This window comes from Leucoraja erinacea, chromosome 2 (assembly GCF_028641065.1).
Source record: "Leucoraja erinacea ecotype New England chromosome 2, Leri_hhj_1, whole genome shotgun sequence".
NCBI classification, from domain to species: domain Eukaryota; kingdom Metazoa; phylum Chordata; class Chondrichthyes; order Rajiformes; family Rajidae; genus Leucoraja; species Leucoraja erinaceus.
Window position 1 is genome coordinate 87,445,410 of NC_073378.1, and position 14,904 is coordinate 87,460,313.

A 14,904-nucleotide genomic window follows, 5' to 3' on the forward strand; every position below is an offset into this window, starting at 1 on the left:
ATTCTTCAGACCTATTATAGTTGGGTGGAGAAAACTGGATGAGAGAGATGAGGATGGAACAAAGTCAGGTAAGTGATAGGTAGATACAAGCGAGGGGGGGTTTTGATCGGTAGATGGGTGGACAAAGACCATTGATGAGAAGAAGACAAAAGGCAATTAAATAGGTAGAGAAGATGTGGAAAATGTGAAGCCAGAGGAAAACAAATAGCTTGAAGGGGATAGGGGACTGGGGAAGGGGATAGAAAGCAGAATTGTTGGGGAAGTGGAAGCACATCCAGTTGGCACAGAAAAGAGAAGGGAAAAAGGGCAATGTGGATTAGTTACTTAATATGGCCGAATATGAGATGCTGTTCCTGCAGTTTGGGTGTGGCCTCACTGTCAATGGTGGAGGCTCAGGATAGAAAGGTCAGTATGGGAATGGGATAGGGAGTAAAAATAATTAGCAACCATTTGAAACATTAACAATCTTTATGATTTATTTAAGGAATACCAATTATAAATTGCAAATACCCACCAGGAACTAATCTCAGAGGTTTAAATTTATTTAACCAATAATAAAATAACATAACCGGTTGAGAATTATTCTATTTATCCCCAGTAATCAAAGCCAAGTATCAGTCCTATGTTTAATATCTCATTGTTATCCCTACCTTGTTTTTCTGACCATATTTATTGCTATTCACTTGTTTTTCTGACATAACTGAACTAGCAAGTTTCTCCATTTTGTTAATTTGCTGCAGCATTTTTTCCAAATCCTGCAATAAATCTTCTGCTTGCAAAACATCTGCAAAAATATTTGTTGATTTAATCGCAAATGATAATAGTGTATCTATATGTTTGTAATTATTAAAACTTGATATTTACATTTAATTTTGAACTATCATATTTGATTAAGGTGCACATATGGAGATGAAGCATGAGTATTAATAAAAATGTGAATACTTAACATTGTTAACTGTATTACATTTTTAAGATATTTCTATAAATAATTGCATTTCATTGTAAAAACATACCTTTTACTGGCCCATCACCTCTGCATCAGGAGATGATGGGCCTGTAAAAGGTCCTGTATTTCCGGACACATACTAGATATTTATGGAACTTCCTATGGGTGTATTTAAGGAACTATATATATAGAAAGCTCACATTTGACACAATCCTGGTAATCACCAAAGACAGAATAAACCATATGTCTCAGAAGCCTTGTCGTAATATGTCCTAAGATTTATTTAATCTGTCCAAAATGTGTAATCATTTCTATACATTTCTCACCTTTCCTTAAAATGATATAAAAGGAAGAAGTTTCAGAAAAAAAAAGATAGCAAGTCACGATAAAGGCAGAAAATAATGTTTTTGTTACAGAGCACCTCCGCGTTCTGGTTTATTACTAACAAAATAGAATTAAGGCTCTTCAAGCACTGCAGAAAGAGTTGCACGAGTTGATAAAGCACATCACCAGTATGTCTCATGTTCTCACACTCACACAATCATACATAGTATCTTGAAAGATATTTGTGTTTCCAAACTGACAACCATTATTTTCTATTTACAGTGCATTCAGAAAGTATTCAGACCCCTTCACCTTTTCCACATTTTGTTACATGCCTTATTTTTAAAATGGATTAAATTCATTTTATAATCATCAATCTACACACAATACCCCATAATAACAAAGCGAAAACACGTGTATAGACATTTTTGAAAATTAATTTAATTTTAGAAAAATTAAAAATAAATAACTGAAATATCACATTTACATAAGTATTCAGACCCTTTAGTACTTTGTTGAGGCACCTTTGGCAGCGATTGCTGCCACGTCTTCTTGGGTATGACGCTACAAGCTTGGCTTGTATTTGGGTAATTTCTCCCATTCTTCTCTGCAGATCCTCTCAAGCTCTCTCAGGTTGGATGGGGAGCGTCGATACACAGCTATGTTCTGGTCCCTCCAGAGATCATCGATCGGGTTCAAGGACATTCACAGATTTGTCACAAAGCCACTCCTGTGTTGTATGGGCTGTGTCCATAGGGTCATTGTCCTGTTGGGAGGTGAACCTCCGTCCCAGTCTGAGGTCCAGAACGCTCTGAAGCAGGTTTTCATCAAGGATCTCGCTGTACTTTGCTCCGTTCATCTTTCCCTCGATCCTGACTAGTCTCCCAGTTCCTGCTGCTGAAAAACATCCCCACTGCATGATACTGCCACCACCATGCTTCACCAGGTATTGGCCAGGTGATGAGTGGTGCCTGGTTTCCTCCAGATGTGATGCTTGGCATTCAGGCCAAAGAGATCAATCTTGGTTTCATCAAACCAGAGCACCAGAAAAACAACCCTTTTGGCAAACACCAAGTGGGCTGTCATGTGCCTTTCACTGAGGACTGGCTTCCGTCCGGCCACTCTACCATAAAGGCCTGATTAGTGGAGTGCCGCAGATATAGTTCTCCTTCTGGAGGGTTCTCCCATCTCCGTAGAGGAATTCTGGAGCTCTGTCAGAGTGACCATCGGGTTCTTGGTCACTTCCCTGACCAAGGCCATTCTCCCCCGATTGCTCAGTTTGGCCAGGTGGCCAGCTCTATGAAGAGTCCTGGTGGTTCCAAAGTTCTTCCATTTAAGAATGACGGAGGCCACTGTGCTCTTCGGGACCTGCAATGCTGCAGAAATTGTTTTATACCCTTCCCCAGATCAGTGTCTCGACACAATCCTGTCTCGGAGGTCAACGGACAATTCCTTCATCTTCATGGCTTGGTTTTTGCTCTGACATGCATTGTCAACTGTGGGACCTTATATAGACAGGTGTGTGCCTTTCCAAATCATGTCCAATCAAATTAATTCACTACTGGTGGTCTCCAATCAAGTTGTAGAAATATCTCAAAGATAATAAATGGAAACAGGATGAACCTAAGCTCAATTTTGAGTATCATAGCAAAGGGTCTGAATACTTATGGAAATGTGATATTTCAGTTATTACTTTTTAATTACTTTGCAAACATTTCTAAACTCCTGTTTTTGCTTCTTCATTCTGGGGTATTGTGTGTAGATTGATGATAAAAAATGAATGTATTTCCATTTTAAAATAAGGCTGTAACATAACAAAATGTGGAAAAAGTGAAGGGGTCTGAATAATTTCTGAATGCACTGTATAATAGCAGTTTGTCAGGAAAAGACAATGGGTCGGAATAAGTAATCTCAGTGCATCATCTTTTATTTGCTATCAATGTTTGCGAGTACTGAGGGTTCAGGCGATATATTCAGGAATGTCATTGCATAATTTTTTGGGAGATGAACAAGTTCTGTTGGCAAAGAGGAGTGGTGCTAAACGGATGCATCTACTGTACTCCTCTTGTCATAATTGACCCTTCCAACTTTAAGCATGCATCAACATGATGACTCTATAAAATGGTACTGTGCTCCAATTATTATTCACTGTGAAAGGAAATTAGAAATCCTAACAAATTGAAATATTTTAGAGTTATACAGCATGAGAATAGGCCTTTCAGTCCTACTTATCATCCATGCTAACCAAGATGCCAAACTGAGTTTGTCTTATTTTCCTGCATTTGTCCCAGATGCCTCTGAACCTTTCTCTATATGGTAACCCCTGAGCTTCCTATGCTACAGGCGGAAAAAAGCCCCAGTCTTCCGGGTCTCTCTTTGTAACTCAAGCCCTCCAATCCCAGTGACATCTTTGTGAAGCTTTTCTATACCCTTTCCAACTCAATTACATCCCATTCTACTAGGTGACCAGAATTGCACACAATATCAATCAGTGATGCGGTGAATGTGAACTGTACTGTGTAATGGTCGACTATTCAGCCAATCCATATACTAATTTGGAAGCAGACAGAAGCAGCCAATTTTAACAAGAATGATGTTGATTGCAAGCGGCTGTCCTATCCCTATTTCACTGATTAACTGAAAATGAGTTGTGACGACATGGCCCTTCAGGTGAGTTCACTTTACTGTGTGTGCCAGTGCACGCATTGCTGATCTGGCGTCATAACCAATGTCACACTGGTGGAGAACGCGGACATGAGTGCACTGTCTCCTCACACAATGGAAGGACTGATACAGCATTTATTTGAGACCGGCATCAAACAACAGCGAGTTGCCCGGGAACTATAGGAGGCAACCCAAGAGTTGACCCATAGGTTTGCCCTGGTAACAGCTTCATGCCAGTGAAGGCACACAGCCCAGGGATGCATAGAGAAGCATGCCCACAGCTCTGGGCTTCTCACTAAATAGTCTGAGCAGAATGACTTAGAAGCATTTTTTAAAAACATATTTGGGCTAACTGCTGGGAGAGATGGGAGCATCAGAGTTGGGTGCATATCCTGGCTCCATATCCTAGCTTTGACGCCCAGCCGTCTTATTCTTCACTGTGCCAGGCAGTGGTTGCAGGCTACAAAATTATCAAGAAGGAGGTCGTGCCCCACCTTGGCCACTCCCCTGTGGTTGCAGCACAGCAATTCCATGTCCGGACGTATCACCCCAATAAACCTCCCCGAGCTGAACTTGCCCAACTAAGGAGGCTTGCCACATGCTGGCTCCAGCCCCACCGGCATACCTCGGAGGAAGTTGTGGATCGTGTAGCAATGGAACATTATCCAAGGAGACTGCCAGCTGAGGACCAGCGTGCAGTGGCACAGCTACCCACCCCCGCCCACCCAAACTTATGAGGAAATTATTGACTGTGCCGTACATGCCCAGGCCATTGCTCAGGGTCCCCGCATGGGCAAAATCCACACTCAACACTGAGGGACGTGGGGCCCTGACTGTCCCAGCCAGCAGATAGGAAGGAATAGCATAAGCACCCCTCATGACCAGTATTCGAGGACAAACTCATGTTGATGGACCCAGGGTTCCCCTTGACCCTTTCCAAACCATTACATAGAAACATAGCAATAGGTGCAGGAGGAGGCCATTCGGCCCTTCAAGCGAACCACCATTCATTGCAATCGAGGCTGATCATCCCCAATCAATAACCCGTGCCAGCATTCTCCCCGTAACTCCACTAGCCCCTAGAGCTCTATCTAACTCTCTCTTAAAAGCATCCAATGATTTGGCCTCCACTGCGCTCTGTGGCAGGGAATTCCACAAATTCACAACTCTCTGGGTGAAAACGTTCTTTCTCACCTCAGTCTTAAATGGCCTCCCCTTTATTCTAAGACTGTGGCCCCTGATTCTGGATTCGCCCAACATTGCTTGTCCAGTCCTTTTATAATTTTATATGTTTCAATAACATTCATTCTGACAGGCTGCACTATCCAAGGGGGCCAGAAAAAAGGACAGCCACCCCGAACATATACCCACTATATTAACAGCCAGCTTTATTAGACTCAGGCAGCTACATTACTCTGGTCCGCCCAGAACTGTTACACACAAGCTAGCAAATATCTGAGACTCTACCACTGGCACGTTGATATACACAAGTTCCAGCTACCCAGAAATATATTGCCATGAAGCAGCACAGACTGTCACTCACAGTAGAGGTGGTTAAAGGACTCCTGGCTCCACTCCTCATTGAACATGACTGTGCAGGGTTTGAAGATCTATTCGCCACCCACCAGAAGGTCCAAATTCCACATTCCCGGAGAAGATTCAAGGAACCCCAGGAGCCTTGTTCGCACCCAGTACACCTGGCTGAAGATGAACTGCAGGCCATGAGCAGAATGAAGGGAAGAGAATGTTGGTTAAGCAGATTTGTGAGCTTGAAGCAGAGTTGGAGAATGAATGGAATCAGCATGCACAGGCAGTCACCACAAGGGAGAAGTTGGAGATGGAACTCAAAGGCCTGGAAGCAAATAAAAGTTGTGACGAGGCAATTAAACAACTCCGTAGACTTCAGGCACATTTGAGATAGAAGATGTTCGTGTTTCCAGAGATTAGATTTTAACTCAGTCAAAGGAGAATGAAAAGAAGCTGAAGAATCATGAGGCAGAAATCTTGCAGCTTTATAAGGAATAGGCTGCTTCTGAGAAAAAAAACATAGCTGTGCAGAACAGAAACGTGACAGGTTGGCAGACAAAATTACAAATAGTACACCTGTAAAGTCCGCTCCCTTGGAAGTGAACTGTTATGTAGGGGCTCGTATTGTTCAGTTGGAGAAAGGGCTTAATCAAGAACAGAGCAGCATGGAGCTGCTCAGTGATGGATTCTGAAGGACCACAGTGCAGGTTGAAACTCTGAAGTCGGAGCTTGCTAGTGAGTACAGTGCTGGACAGAAGAGTGAAAATGCACAGGAACATCTGAAGTGCAATTTAAGAATGCAGAACCTCTCCCACCCTTTGGTTGGACATGTTAGAAATCCCGGGATCATCACTAAAGTGGGGAGCAGGTTGAGATGTAACGACACGTCCTCTTTAAGGTCTGCTCCGATGGCGGCCACAAGTAATCAAACCAAAGCCAGGTTCGATAAATGGTCCGTGGACCAATTAATCTGATTCAAGCCCTTATAAACCCAGGAGTCCAACAAGAGGGGAAGAGAGAGGAAGCTGTTGGGATGATTCTAAATGTGCTTGTTTGTTATTGGAAATAAACCCCATTGGGTGTGTTCATTGCTAATCTGGCATCATGACTGATGCCACAGTGCTTACAAACAGTTTCTGTAATTGGTTCTGTGCTGAACTGGAATCTGCAGAGCCAGTTCTCCTTCAGCAGATCAAAATTTGAACAGACAACATATTGTTGGGGATGAAGAATCCGGTATGGGTACATGAAGACTAACGTGGCAGGTATTCTTTCATTTTCAGGTATCACAACAAATGATCAACCTTCAATAAAATAATTTCATATATTCATAAACCATACAATAGTACAGCACTATGCAGTCTCTGCTGATCATGATGCAATTCTAAATCAATCCCATCTGCTGTCCCTTTGGTCTGCGATGTTCATGTGTCTGCCTAAATGCCAATTAAATAATACTATTGTATCTGCTTGTACCAACTCCATGGTACCAGTGTAAAAAAAAACTTGTATTGTAAATCTCCTTTTAACTTTCCCCTTCACCATAAAACTATGCCCTCTTTACTTTTGGCATTTCCAACCTGGGAAAAAGACTCTTACTACAACCGTATCTGTTATTCTCACGATTGTCTATACTTCTATCAATTCCATTAAGTAATTTATTGGAAGCAACTTTTTCTTACCTGTTCTGTCTACAGGTAGGAATAAAAGAGTTTCACGGAACATTTTTACCACGTACTTCAAAAACAGTCCCATTAATTATAAATCAATTTGCAAAACTCTACAACCTTTGTGTTACCATCTGAGCTTCTATGAAACATTGTAAGTGCTTTTTCTATCATTTTATATTTAATTGAGCATTCCTGTGAGTTTAAATATTCTAAATGGTTTAATTGAAAATGTGCTTTATTATTCTGGATGTAAGACAGTATTTTACATCCATATAACATTAAAATATAAACAAATTCAACATAGATGTTTAAAATACTTTTTTTAAGACATAAATTACAAATTCAGATGTCTGGCAATATCAAAGACATAACTAGGTCTTTTCTGCTGGATAAGATACAACTAAGTACTTTCCCGGAACTGCAGGATAGGTCCCTACATCTCCTTACTCACCTACATCCAGGGACCCCAGTAGCCTTTCCAGGTGAGTCAGAGATTCACATGTATCTTTTAGTGTAGTTTTGTTTGGAGATACAGCATGGAAACAGGCAGGCATTCACGCTAGGCTAACAGCCAACCCCACCCGACCTGCAGTGCCCTCGCTTCTCCTCTCTAATGTCCGCTCCCTGGACAACAAACTCGACGAACTGCATCTTCTCAGGACAACATACAAGGATATACGAGACTGCTGTGTGTTTGTTTTCACGGAATCATGGCTCCACGGCAATATCCCGGACACGGCAATACAGCTGGAGGGAATGACATCATTCCGTGCGGACAGAGAGGCAGCTAGCTCTGGTAAGAGCCGAGGTGGAGGCCTGTGCTTGTACATAAACAAGGACTGGTGTGTGAACGCTACGATAGCCGGGAAACACTGCTCTCCGCTGATAGAATTCCTCATCGTGAAATGTCGGCCTTTCTATCTGCCGAGGGAATTCTCCGTTGTTTTTGTTGTGGCTGTATATGTTGCACCAAGTGCAAATGTAAATTCTAAGGCCAACGAAGCACTGGGAGCCCTGCATGACGCCGTCAGTGAGTTCCAGACCAAACATCCTGATAGCTTCATTGTGGTGGCCGGGGATTTTAATCACACCAGCCTTAAGACTGTGCTCCCAAAATTCAAGCAATATGTGGATTTTGAGACCAGGGGAGAGAACATCTTGGACTTGGTTTACACCAACACCCCAGAGGCTTACAAGGCAGCCCCACGCCCTCACCTGGGCCACTCGGACCACATTTCAGTGTTTTTAACACCAGCCTACAGACCTCTGCAAAAACAAGTCAGAGCGGAGAGAAAACACACCAGGGTCTGGCCAGAGGGAGCAGCCTCAGCACTGCAGGATTGCTTCCTGCACACTGATTGGGATGTGTTCAGGACAGCAGCATCCTATGATGACCTCATCAACATCGAGGAATACGCAGAGACTGTAACCAGCTACATTGCCAAGTGCACTGAGGATGTCACCATCATGAAAACTTTCACTGCACGTGGAAACGAAAAGCCATGGATGACAGCAGAGGTGCGCTCGCTGCTGAGGGCTCGTGATGCAGCCTACCGAGCCGGTAACACAGCCGCTCTCCGATCCACCAGGACTGCACTGGAAAAAGGAATCAGGGCAGCGAAACGTGCCTTCGCGGGGAAAATCCAGGGACACCTCTGCGACACAGGAGACACCAGGAGGATGTGGAAGGGAATCGAAACACTGACGGGGTACAAGGCAAGGCAGCAGGTAACCGACACGGACACTTCTCTCCCAGATAAACTGAACAACTTCTTTGCACGTTTTGATGCAGCAAACACCACACCCAAGAGGAGAGCCAGCCCCTGCCTACAAACCGACCAGCCAGTCCTGACCATAGACACAATGGACACACGGAGAATCCTGTCTAAGGTCAACCCGTGGAAAGCAGTCGGACCCGACAACATCCCAGGACGTGTGCTCAAGGAATGTGCTGAGGAGTTAGCAGATGTGCTAACAGACATCTTTAACATCTCCCTTAGTCAGGCCATTGTCCCCACATGCCTCAAAACTTCCACGATAATCCCCATAGCGAAGAAACCAGTGGTTGCCTGCCTAAATGACTACCGCCCTGTCGCCCTGACCCCAATAATAATGAAGTGTTTTGAACGCCTGGTGAAACCCCACATTACTGCCAGCCTCCCCTCATCGTTAGACCCCCTACAGTTTGCCTATCGCCCCAACCGCTCTACAGAGGATGCCATCTCTACCACGCTGCACACAGTAATCGCGCATCTGGAAAACAAGAACACATACGCCAGAATCCTGTACATTGACTTCAGCTCAGCGTTTAATACCATCATCCCACAGAGACTTGTGGAGAAACTAACCCTGCTGGGCCTCAACACCACCCTGTGTCACTGGATCTTGGACTTTCTGACAGAGAGACCGCAGTCAGTCCGTGTTGGCAAGAACACTTCAGGCTCGATCACGCTGAGCACCGGCTCCCCTCAAGGCTGTGTGCTCAGCCCGCTGTTGTTCACACTGCTCACACATGACTGTGCTGCCAGATTCAGGGAAAATAAAATCATAAAATTCGCGGACGACACTACAGTGGTGGGACTCATCAGTAGAGATGACGAAACAATGTACAGGGAGGAAGTAGAACAACTGGTGGACTGGTGTGGCAAAAATAACCTAGAATTGAATGTCGACAAAACTAAGGAGATGGTTGTCGACTTCAGGAGGGCGCAGCCAAAGCATACACCCCTCAACATCAGTGGCACTGCAGTGGAGAGAGTGGAGAGCATAAAGTTCCTCGTTGTGCAAATTACAGACAGCCTCACCTGGTCCAGGAACACCACTGGGACCGTCAAACGGGCCCATCAGCGACTGCACTTCCTGAGGAAACTAAAACAGGCCTCACTCCCCACCAACATCCTCAGGACTTTCTACAGGGGCACGGTGGAGTCTGTACTCACGTACTGCATAAATACGTGGTACTGCACCTGCAACTGCTCGGACAGGAAGGCTCTGCAGAGGGTAGTGAGGGGAGCAGAGAGGATCATTGGCGTCTCCCTACCCTCGGGACAAGAACTGTTCCAGAGCCGCTGTCTGAAGAAAGCACAGAGAATTGCCAAGGACAAACTGCACCCCCTCCACACACACCTGGATTTCCTGCCATCAGGCAAGAGATATCGAAGCATCAAAGCCCGGACTACGAGGCTGCTAAACAGCTTCCTACCACAGGCTGTGAGGCTGCTAAACAGTCACTCTGCACCCACAGTCACTTGACATGACTTTGCGGCTGGCACGGACACTTTAATACTGGCACTGGCCACTCAAATCAGCGGCCCCGGACATTTTTTATGATTGGTTTATTGTATTTTAACATTGTGTTTTTTTTACCTGCTTTTAACTATTTATACTGTTCCATCAGGGACTGGATTGTTTTTTAGTGTTATTATGTGTGAAGTGTTTTATATTTCATGTGCGATGCTCCGCTATTCACTGAGAAACGTCTTTTCATTTTGCACTGTAACAACTGTTGCTTGCAAGATGACAATAAAGGTTGATTGATTGATTGATTGATAAAGGATGAGGTTAGGAGTGCTTAGAGGTTCACAATAAAATAGATTGAAGTCAGCATGGCTTTGTGAAGGGGAGGTCTTGCTTGTCAGATTTTCTTGAATTTTTGAAGAGTAAAGTAGTGGGACAGACAAAGGAGAGTTAGTAGATGTTGTTTACTTAGAATTTCAGAAAGCCTTTGATAAGGTGACACACGTTGGGCTGCTTAGAAAGATGAGAGTCCATGGTATCAAAGGGCAGACGCTAGCATGGATAGCAGGTTGGCTGGACAGCAAAAGACAAAGAGTGGCAATAAAGGGGGCTTTATCTAGTTCACTGCCAGTGACTAGTGGAGTTTTGCAAGGGTTGATGCTGGGACCACTACACTTCACGTTATATATTAACGATTTGGACGAGTGGATTGAAGGCTTTATGGGAAAGCTTGCTGATGAAACAAAAATATGTGGAGGGGCAGGTAGTGTTGAGAAAGCAGAGACTCTGCAGCAGGACAGTGGGCAGAGATGTGGCAGATGGAATATAGTGTAGCAAAGTGTGGAGACATGCATCTTGGTAAAGGCGTAGACTATTTTCTGAATGGGGTGAAAATCCAGAAATCATAGGTGCAAAGGAACTGGCGAGTGCTGGTGCAGGGCTCATCTCGGTGGGGGACGAGCCAGCATAGTCAAGAGTCAAGAGTCAAGAGTCAATTTAATTGTCAGGGACGAAGGGACGAATATACAGGGACGAAGTACAGCGACTGTCAGAGTGGTGTTCAGTAAATAACCCGACACTGAACACAACCAAGACAAAGGAGCTAATACTGGACTTCAGGAGGAAACGGGACGCGGACCCGGCCCCGCTCTGCATCAATGGGGCATGTGTGGAAACGGTGCAGACTTTCAAATTCCTAGGAGCCCTCATATCCGAGGACCTCTCCTGGTCGGCCAACACCACTGCAACTGTCAAGAGAGCACAACAGAGACTCCACTTCCTGAGACTGCTCAGGAGGCACAACACCAAGAAGAAGCTGCTGGTGACCTTCTACCGGGCGACCACTGAGAGTCTACTGACATATTGCATGTCAGTGTGGTATGCTGGCTGCTCAGCTGCAGATAAGAAAGCGCTCCAGAGAGTGATAAAAACAGCAGAGACAATCACCGGCTGCCCACTGCCATCTCTGGAAGATATTGCCACCTCACGCTACCTCAGCAGAGCCACTAAAATCATCAAAGACTCCACACACCCCAGTCACCACCTTTTTGAACTGTTGCCCTCTGGCAGGCATTACAGGTCAGCCAAAACACGCACCTCCAGACTCAGCGACAGTTTCTTCCCCAAAGCAATCTTCACACTCAACATGAAAAAACACTGAGTATTATTCATGCTGCACTCATCCATGCTGCTACCCACCATGTACAGTACTGATTACTTACTTATTTTAATACCTAGTTTTTAACATTGTTTTTAAATTGTGTCCTGTGTTTTTATGTTTGTATATTATGCACCAATGGAGTGGCAACAACAATGTTGTTGTATGCAGTGCTTACAATGACAAATAAAGGTATTTCATTTCATTTCATCAGGATTTCCAAATTGTTAATCTGCAAGTCAAATCGGTAGCAAAGAAAGCAAACTCAATGCTAGCATTTATTTCAAGAGGGTTTGTATACAAAATTAGGGATGTAATGTTACGGCTCTATAAAGCGCTGGTAAGGCCGCATTTGGAATATTGTGTGCAGTTTTAGACATCATATCTGAGAAAGGATGTGCTGGCTCTTTAGAGAGTCCAGAGGAGGTTTACAAGAATGATCTCAGGAATTAGTAAGTTAACCTATGAAGAGCATTTGTCGGCACTGGGCCTGTACTCTCTGGAGTTTAGAAGAATGAGGGAGATTTAATTGAAACATAAAAAATAGTGAAAGGCTTGGATAGAGTGGATGTGGAGAGGATGTTTCCACTAGTGGGAGAGTCTAGGACTAGAGGTCAAAGCCTCAGAATTAAAGGACGTTCTTTTAGGAAGGAGATGAGGAGAATTTTCCCAGTCAGGGAGTGGTGAATCTGTGGAATTCTTTGCCACAGAAGGCTGTGGAGGCCGTCTGTGGATATTTTTCAGGCAGAGATAGATAGATTCTTGATTAGTACAGGTGTCAGAGGTTATGGGGAGAAGGCAGGAGAATGGGGTTAGGACGGATAGATAGTTGGGCTGGAGTTGGCGCTTCTTCACACAAAGCGTTGCAGCAACTTAGCTGCGTCTCCACCCCGGCTGCAAGCCCGGCCCGACACCTCTGGCCGCCCCCGGACAGGGACGGAACATCTGGGAGGGAACAAGGACGGCCCGGCAGCAACACAATAGATCCGGGCCTGACACCGACCATGGACGAGCACGATCTTGCTCACTCACCAAAGCATAAAGCATTAAAAAAGACAAATTAATCAGCTTTTTATAAAGGAACATTAAATACAACTATTTCATAGTTTGAAAGCAATATTTTCTTACCGAGAAGAATCAATGTTGGAAAAAACTGAAGAAATGAAGGTCCACTGCACTGCTTTCCAGGGCTGTTTATGCATAGTGACCTTTGACCTGGGCATGCGCAGGCGGAATACCGAACTCGTTTATTCATTTGAATAATTTGAATAATGATACCAAAGTTATAAATTTGCTGGGGAAACAAAGATAAGTCAGAAAGTAGACAGTAAGGAGGCTACAATGGGGCCTGATATCAAATAATGATGAGACGTAGTATAGGAAGGAGATTGAGAACCTCATAACTTGGTGCCAAGACAACAACCTTTCCCTAAATGTCAGCAGGGCAAATGAGATTGTGATCAACTTCAGGAAATGAAGCACTACACATACCCTGGTATACATTGATGGCACCAAAGTAGAGATGGTTTAAAGCTTCAAGTTCTTAGGAGTAAATATCAGCAGCAACTTGTCCTGGACCAGCCATATCGAAGCAAAGATCAATAAAGCACACTAACGCATCTACTTCCATAGAACACTTGGGAAGTTCAACATGTCCCCAACAACACTCATGAAATTCTACAGGAGCACCATAGTATTTTATCGGGATACATATGGTTATGGAAACAGCTCCATCCAAGATTGCATGATTGTAGAGATTTGGACGTGGCCCAGACCATAACACAAACCATCCCTTGCATTGACTTCACCTCCATGTCATGCTGCCACCGCAAGCCCACCAGCATAATCAAGAATGAGTCGCACCGTGGTCACGCCCTCTTCTCCCCTCTGCCATCAGGCAAGATGTATCGATGTATGAAAATACATACCAGCAGATTCAAGGACAGTTTCTTCCCAGCTGTTATCAGGCAATTGAACCAGACAACTTTAGAGAGGACAAAGTGGTTACTTTTTTCTGTTTATATCGAAGTCTCATGATGAGACTGCGTGAAGAACCCGCCCTCCCGCATGCGCGTCAATACGTCGTCGCATGGCATGGGACTCGGAGGCATTCAAAAATGCTCCGGCAGGTAAGCTGTTTTTGTTTTCAGGAATGGCCCACTGGCTCTGAAAATAGATGCAGCAGACTCGGAGAGGCTGACAGGCGCGACCTGTACAGCTACCGCCGTTGAGGCTCCGGAAGGGAGCAGGCGGTTGGCCTTGGAGTAACTTCCACCAAGGCTCCGAAGGAGCAGCCTGTCGCACCCGCTCGGAGTAGCTGGCAGGCGCGACCTGCACAGTAAGCTCCACCAAGGCTCCGAAGGAGCAGCCTGTCTCACTGGGATCGGAGACGCTGGCAGACGCGACCTGCACAGCAACCTCCGTTTAAAGCTCCGAAAGGGAGCAGTTTGGCAAGCGTGGGGCCGAAGATGTGAACAGGCACAGCGTGCAAAAGGAACCACCCTGAAGCTCTGATAAGGAGATCGACCCGGGCTCGGAGACGCTGGCAGGTAAGGTCCGCTTACTAACCTCTGTGAAAGCTTTGAAATGGAGCAGCCTGGCGACCTGGGCTCAGAAACACTGGCAGCATAGTCTGTATAGTACCTTTCACTGGCTCTGAAAAAGAGCACGTTGGCGACCCGGGCTCAGAGGCGCTGGCCGGTTGGGCTACACAGCAACCTCTGAAAGTTCCGAAATGGAGCAGCTTGTTGGAACCAGGCTCAGAGATGCTGGCAGGGTGGCCTGCACAGCAACCTCTGTGAAAGCTTCCAGAAGGAGCAGCTTGTCTACCCTGGTTCAGGGTAGACCAACTTGAAACGGTCTGTCCAAATGGATCATAT

The 14,904-nt window shown here is 45.0% G+C and overlaps 1 protein-coding gene across 1 annotated transcript in view; it reads right to left on the reverse strand.

Annotated features, from left to right (window-relative positions):
• Positions 1-287: 287 nt before the first annotated feature.
• The window catches only part of LOC129712134 (zinc finger CW-type PWWP domain protein 2-like), a 75,660-nt gene continuing 61,043 nt past the window's right edge, over positions 288-14,904 (reverse strand). Inside the window, exon 8 of the mRNA XM_055660352.1 lies at positions 288-784. Within this exon, the coding sequence (XP_055516327.1) occupies positions 627-784 (158 nt within the window). The 3' untranslated portion in view covers positions 288-626. The remainder of the gene's footprint in view (positions 785-14,904) is intronic.